The sequence below is a fragment of the Nicotiana tomentosiformis genome, chromosome 7, assembly GCF_000390325.3.
Source record: "Nicotiana tomentosiformis chromosome 7, ASM39032v3, whole genome shotgun sequence".
NCBI classification, from domain to species: domain Eukaryota; kingdom Viridiplantae; phylum Streptophyta; class Magnoliopsida; order Solanales; family Solanaceae; genus Nicotiana; species Nicotiana tomentosiformis.
The window spans coordinates 36813366-36820889 of NC_090818.1; the positions used below are offsets into that span (position 1 = coordinate 36813366).

The 7524-nt window shown below is 36.3% G+C and overlaps 1 protein-coding gene across 1 annotated transcript; it reads left to right on the top strand.

Annotated features, from left to right (window-relative positions):
• Window positions 1–408, top strand: LOC138895486 (uncharacterized). The gene has a single exon (XM_070180176.1). The coding sequence runs from the start codon at window positions 1–3 to the stop codon at window positions 406–408; it is 408 nt and encodes a 135-aa protein (XP_070036277.1).
• Window positions 409–7524: the final 7116 nt, after the last annotated feature.

The following is a 7524-nucleotide window of genomic DNA, read 5'->3' on the forward strand; positions in this document are numbered from 1 at the left end:
ATGGTTGAATTGTATCCTGATGACTTCGATGAATTTAGGATGAGTGCTCTTGAGAATCAGTTTGCGAGTTACATTATTGATGTTCGTGATTTTGATGAAAGGTTCTTCAATCTAAATAGTCTTTCTGATCTTTCAAAAAGATTAGTTAAGACAAATAAGCATTCAGTTTATCCTCTTGTATTCCTCTTAGTGAAACTTGCGTTGCTTCTGCCTGTTGCCACTACAACTATTGAAAGAGCTTTCTCGGCAATGAAGTTTATCAAGAATGACTTGTGGAGTCGTATGGATGATGAATATTTAGGCAGTTACATAGTGCCTTATGTAGAAAGAGAAGTATTTAGTACTACTTCTAATGAGTCTATTATAAAACTATTTAAAGAGACGAAGCCTTGTCGAGTACAATTCTAATAAGTAGAATCTCTTTTCGATGGCTTCTTTATATTAGTTTGGATTTATCCAATTGTTCGTACTATTACACGTATAATTTAGCTCGATATCACGTTGTTTGATTTAAATTTTTAAGTGTACCTATTTGTTGGGGAATTGTTTTTCTTGTTCAAGTTTGAACGCCCTTGAAATTTTTTCTAGCTTCGCCACTGAGTGTAGGTATAGCTTTTCTAATCATAAATAGAGGAGAATTTACATCATAGCATAAGATTCAGTAGCTAAATACATCCTAAGATTAGGCCAAATATTTCACACTGAAAGCAAGAGCAGAAAAAGAAAATTGAAAATTTCACATTAAGGATGGCCATTCTACACTGATGTCTAGAAAGAAAAACAAAACAGTTAATAGGTATTCAAAAGAAGTTTACATTAATTTGTGATTTACAGTAGCTATGAAAACTTTATAATTATGATCTCAATGATTATTCATAAAGCATAAATTCACAGGGTTCTTCCCCTACTTGACAATAATCCTCTAATAATAGTCCATAACTTTGAGAAACTTTGTAACGACCTGACCTGCCGTTTTGAGATCTAGCACATCGTCCGACGGTTTGAGGCCTTGAGTAGTTTCACTTAAGGTATTATGACTTGTACGCGTGGTCGGAATTGAATTTTGGGAAGTTCGGAGTTGATTTGGAAAGAAAATTCTAATTTCGGAAGCTTTAAGTTAGAAGAATTGACTAAGGTTTGACTTTTGAGTAAAAGACCTCGGAATCGGGACTTGAAGGTTCCAATAGGTTCGTATGATGATTTCGAACTTAGGCATATATTCGGGTTGAACATCCGATCACCCGGGAGCATTTCGACGCGTATTGTGGAATGTTGATATTTTGAAGGGTTTAGAATTTCCTAAGTTTGGTTTGCGGTGGATTTTGGTGTTATCGATATCCGTTTGGAATTCCAAGCCTTGGAATAGGTTCGTATTGTGATTTATAACTTGTACGCAAGATTTTGGCGTCATTTCGGAATGTTTTGGTATGATTCGGACGCGTTCGTCGAAATTTAAAAGTTTGAAAGTTTAAAGAAAGGTTTCGATCGTCGATTCGCAATTTTGATGTTGTTTGATGTGATTTGAGACCCCGAGTAGGTCCATGTTATGTTATGGAACTTGTTTGTAAGTTTGGGTGGACGAGTCGCGGATCACTTTGGAGCTTTGTTGTTTTGCTGAAGGGCCCAAGTACTGGTGCAATTGCACATGCGGAAAAAGGGACGCATGTGCGACGCCGCAAAAACGGCCAGGTAAGCGCAGATGCGGTCATTTCGCTGCAGAAGCGGGACTGCATCTGTGGAGTAGGGCAGCACAGAGGCGGGGCGCAGCTGCGCATAAGGGGCGCAAAAGTGGCTGGCGACCTGGATTGAGTTCTCACAAGTGCGATATTTGGAGCCGCAGAATGGGCTATCGCAGAAACGACCTTATGGACCGCAGAAGCGGAATTTTATGGGCAGTGTGGTTTTTATAAAAATGGGGTTTGGCCCATTTTCTTTCATTCTCTCTTGGCTTGGACGATTTTTGGAGAGCTTCAAGGGGGGATTTTCATCAACCATTGCAAGGTAAGTAATTCCCACACAATTTAGTGAAATACTTGAATTATATACGGATTTGCACATGAAAATTTATGGAAATTTTGGGATTTTAAGAGGAATACCTAAAATTGATAGTTTTGGATTTTTACCATGATTTTGGAAATTGAATTAGGAATAAATTATATATTTGAGTTCGTGGTGTTATGGGTAAAGTCTGTCTTCGAACATTTTCGGAATCCGGGCACGTGGGCCCGATGGTTGACTTTATTGACTTTTCGAGCGGAGTAGGGAATCATTATAAATTGTTAAATTGTAAGCATTGGACTATATTTTGATATTTGATTTACACGTTGTTTGACTAGTTTAGGGAAGTTTGGCTTTGAGTCGAGGTACTAGAGAGGCGTTGGAGCCAGTTATGGAACTTCGGAGCGAGGTAAGTTTTATGTCTAACCTTGTGAGAGGAAAACTACCCCTTAGGTGATAATTATTGTTATGTACAACTAGTTGTGGGTGCTACGTACGCACATGGTGACGAGAGTTCGTACGTAGCTAAATCATGTTTATGTCCGGGTAGACTTAGGACTTTATCATGTAATATTCGAATTGTTTGGACTCATTTTTGCTGGCCTAATTAATTGAACTTTTAATTGAAATTGATTTAGAAATAAATATATGTATACTAGGCCGAGCCTTATCACCTTGAGTTGTTGTCTAGTTATTTGAGAAACGGTAAAGATTATATTCACCTTGTACTCATGTACTATATTGTAAGCACGTGTCTCGTGATTCGATAACTTCCTTCGTTTCTTGTGGAGCATGCCGAATGCCTCGGTAGTATAATAGATGGATCTATGGTTCGTGCCGCTCGACCTTCAGCAATGTACACATTATTTTGGATCGGGCCGAACGACCTCGGCATAATCGTGCATTATATCACTGGTAGTCCGAACATTCACGAGATTATCTTTCTGCTGATGCCCGACATTTTATATGGTATTCCTTATTCATTGATATTGGCACTTGACATTTTCTGAGCCGTTAAGGTAGAATACCAGATTGAGAAATTCATACTTTGAAGTAAATATTTGGAAGATTATATAAATTACAGATTTACCCCATTATCGTTGTGCACTTCATATCTGTTGTGAATTATTATATTATTTTATTGGACCTCTAGTAAGTGTCGATGTCGACCCCTCGTCACTACTTCTCTGAAGTTAGGCTAGATACTTACTGGGTACGCATTGATTTACGTACTCATGCTGCACTTCTGCACTAAATGTGCAGGATTTGACAAGTTCATTGGGTAATTATCTTGGCGCGTAGGCGCAACTGTTGAGGAGACTTTGTGTGGGCTACATTCCAGGCTACGCATCGCAGTCTACTGAGTCACCATCGTACTATTTATTTCATCCTGTCTTATTTACATTCTGGACAGATATTGTATTATTATTGTACTCCTTAGAAAATGCTCATGCACTTGTGACACTGGGTTTTGGGGTTATACTAGTTTATGCTTACGGTTTCGTATATTATTATCGCCTTTCAATTCTTTTATAAACTACAAATGTTGTACGTTTTCGTGGATTTAGAAGTGTAAATCTCCTTCTTTATTAAAAATCTATGATTTCGGAAGTAATAAAATGAGTAATTAAATTGATAAATCACCGTTAGTTTGTCTGACGATAACGTTAGGCGCCATCACGATCTATAGTGGATTTTGAGTCTTGACAAAATTCCTGGGCTCTTAGAAAGTTAGTCACATCTTCAATTCCATATGAGCACAATATCAATCCATGTCATCACTAAGAGTGGAACAGTCCATGCCTGAATCAATCTATCAATCAAATTCAAGATAAGACAAGGTCGAATCCTCTACGCTCTAACAATCAAATTCAAGATAAGAATGCAAATGACTTTGTCTCGCTTCAGGAAAAAGTGGTCTATAAACATGCATATCAAACTCGACAACTTGATCTTACCACATTAAGGGGCGGCTCAAAGGTTCTGGGCAGTGAGACGGTTGCCTTAGGCTCCAGAATTTGAAGGCCCTAAATTTATTTTAAATTATTATTATTATTATTATTATTATTATATACTATAATTTATATAAATAATTAGTATAAAGAAAAGTATTACAGTATATTTTTTTTGTTACTTGATTGAGGTTATTTTATACAATAAATTTATAAATTATGATAATTTCTCCCTCATTAATTAGTATATTTACTTCACGCTTCAATTTTAATTTTATTCTTTTTATATATGAATTAAGTTATATATATTGATAATATAATGAATTTCTTTTACAATATTCTCTGAAACTGCATGAACACAAAAGCATTCATGCACCGGTATTCTTTTGGGGTAATTCGATATATTATATAGGTTATTTATAATTTATTTTAGATATTCACCAATAAGTGCTACTTAATAGAATGAACTACAATCATCATTTAAATTGATAAGAAGGAGTAAATATTTTTGACACCGTCAAAGTTCAAAACTTAAGCGAATATGTTTTGTACGTTTATTTCTTTTTCTTGTTTGTGATGATAGCCAAATCAATATTTTCACTTTGAGTTCTGGACCTCGACAATATTCGATAGTCCACCACTTTTGTGCTCTTCTTCCTATATATATCTTTTTTGAAATTTGCTTTTTTTTGTCTTGAATGATAATTAGTTTTTTTTGCTCTTAAATGATTAATTTATTATTTAAAAAGTAATTTTTGTTGTTAGTGTAAATATTTTATAAAATAAATTTAAAGGCATCTCAATATGGTTTCGCCTCAGGCCACGAGATCCATTGAGCCGCCCTAACAGTCCACATAAGGTGGATATATTATAGATGATCCAACAGATCATGCGCGTCTTAGATTCACTACTAGAAAACTGCCAGAAATCGATCGAAAATATAGGAAAATCGATCGATTTTAATTTGTCAAAAAAATAGTGGTCGCTAAGGTGTGGCGATCGAAGACGATCGCAATTTCTGACTGAAGTCGGTCGGTTAATTCAATCAAAGTTTGACCACTTTATCTGACAATTTTTGTTGGAAAAATAAATAACCGACCGAAATCGGTCGGTAATATGTAAATTATTTTTTATTTATTTTTCAAAAATAGCGACCGATTTCGGTCGGAAATATAATTATTTGATAATTTTGCATTTTTTTTTTAGATTTTAATAGACCGACCGAAATCGGTCGGATTATTTATATAATATATAAATAAAAAAGGGTTATTTTCGACCGACTTCGGTCGGTAATTTCAAATTTTTGCAGATTGCACATTGAAATTAACGACTGAAGTCGGTCGGAAATTATTAATTTTTAGGTTTTTATATGAGAATTCCGTCCGAAATCGGTCGCAAGTCGGTCGGTTTTCTGGGTAATACCTGGCAAAATATGGCTGCTTTTAAGCTACACCACCTACCAATTACAATCAATAACCATCCTATAGTCGCAGCATTACATTGCTGCCATTCAACCACAATTAACCAACAACAACAATAACTAACCAATGCTTACCACATCAACAACGCTAATAACAACCATAACAACAACGCCAACCACAACAACAATACAAATGTACTATAACAAAATAATATCAACAATACAATCATCATTCAAAACTATTCCAACTAAATATTTACAAGTTCAAGACTTTGTTTAGCAATATACACCATTCAATGAGTGTTTTCTACTACATCATCTCCATCTCCACTACTAGAACCTTCATCATCGGCATGGTTTGAAGGATCACAACTAGTAGGAGACACATATAGGGAAGGCTCACGAGACTGGGGAATGGGGAAAGCACCACTAGCAAGAAGAGATGCTAGTGACCTTGAAGGACATTAAATTGTTGGTCCCTCTTTTCTAGCTCAACTTGAAAGGTATCAAATAGTTTATATCTCTTTTATTCTCTAGCCTTTGTCTCTTCAAGCTCTGTTGTCAGCTTTGCCATATTCTTCTCCATAGACAAGAGAGTTGACCTATCAATTGCCTCGCCCTGGGCGGAACTCCCTACACCTTGCAATCCAGTCCTGTAGCGCTGAAATGATCTCTCTGGAAGGCCATATGCTATCCCCTTTTTAGGACCAAGAACAACATCCAACCATATATTATGTGCTTCTTCGTCTGAAAGGGGTGGTCGTTCGCCTTGCTCATTCAGTGGCAAGCTCTGAGTGTACTCCTCCACATTAGTCTTGTAGCGACCCTTTATTTAGAAGATACAAAATTATTAATTATATAATATTATAAACACTAATTTCAAGTTATAGTAGTTATGAAACTTACATGTCACGACCCAATTTCACCTATAGGGCGTGATGGCGCCCAACGTCGCCGCTAGGCAAAACAACGGTAAACTAGCAATGTGTTTATTCTTTTTAACAATTTCGAAATAGTGGATTCTTATTTGTTAAGTAAGTAAGAGGTGAAAATTTAATAAAAATAAAGTGTAAACTAATATAAGAACAAGTGTAATAAAGTAAATACTCAAAAGCAATCAAATGTCTACTAGCATAATTCCAGGACCTGGTGTCACAAGTATATGAGCTACTAGTAGAATATATAAAAACTCTAAACTATTGTCTGAAATAGAGTAGATAGAATGTAATGCAAAAGAGAGACTCTGGGTGCTGCTGACCGGACTCAGAAGAGCAGCTCACCACTAGGCCTCAGGGTATCGGGGGTGTGCGCCGGTAAGACTGCCAAATGCACCTGCCTCGGATCCTGCACGATTAGTGCAGAAGTGTAGCATGAGTACATAAATAACATGTACCCAGTAGGTATCCAGTCTAACCTCGAAGAAGTAGTGACGAGGGGGTCGATGTCGACACTTACTATGGGCTAACAATAAAATACAAAAATGCTAAACAGGCATAAAGTATGTGAGTAATAATATTAACACAATGCAGTAGTGATAAAATGATTCTTTAACTAACCGCAAATTCCAAAAGTATTTCACTAACATTGTTCTAATTCCAAATAAATTCCGAACAAATAAATAAATTTCAACCTCTCAATTCATCAAAAATAATATCATGTATATTCGGGCTTCAAGCATTAACACGCACGATTTATGCCGAGGTCGTACGACCCGATTCAAAATAATGTGTACACTGCCGAGGGTCGAGCGGCACGAACCATAGATGCATCTATTCTACTGCTGAGACGTTCGGCCCGTTCCACAAGAAGAGAGAATACTTATGAACATCCTATTTTTAAAAGCTATTATAAGGCTAATACACAAAGAAGCACAATTCCGATTAGCGGTCGAGTAACCTTCCACAACTCAAGTAAGTGAAATTCGGTCTTCAAAAATTCCTTATCAAGTTTCAATATAATTTAGGCACTTTAATTAACAAGTAGGGTGCAAACATTACAAGTATTTCAAGATTTGGGTCCTAAACTACCCGGACTTAAGCTTAATTAGTAGCTACCCATGGACTCTCCTCACCTCGTGCGTACGTAACCCCCACAACTAGAATTAAATAGAAATTTAAATCACTTATAGGGTAAATTCTCTCTTACAAGGTTAGG

Coding starts and splice junctions, on each gene's coding strand:
- LOC138895486 (XM_070180176.1), top strand. CDS start 1: ATGGTTGAATTGTATCCTGATGACTTCGATGAATTTAGGATGAGTGCT.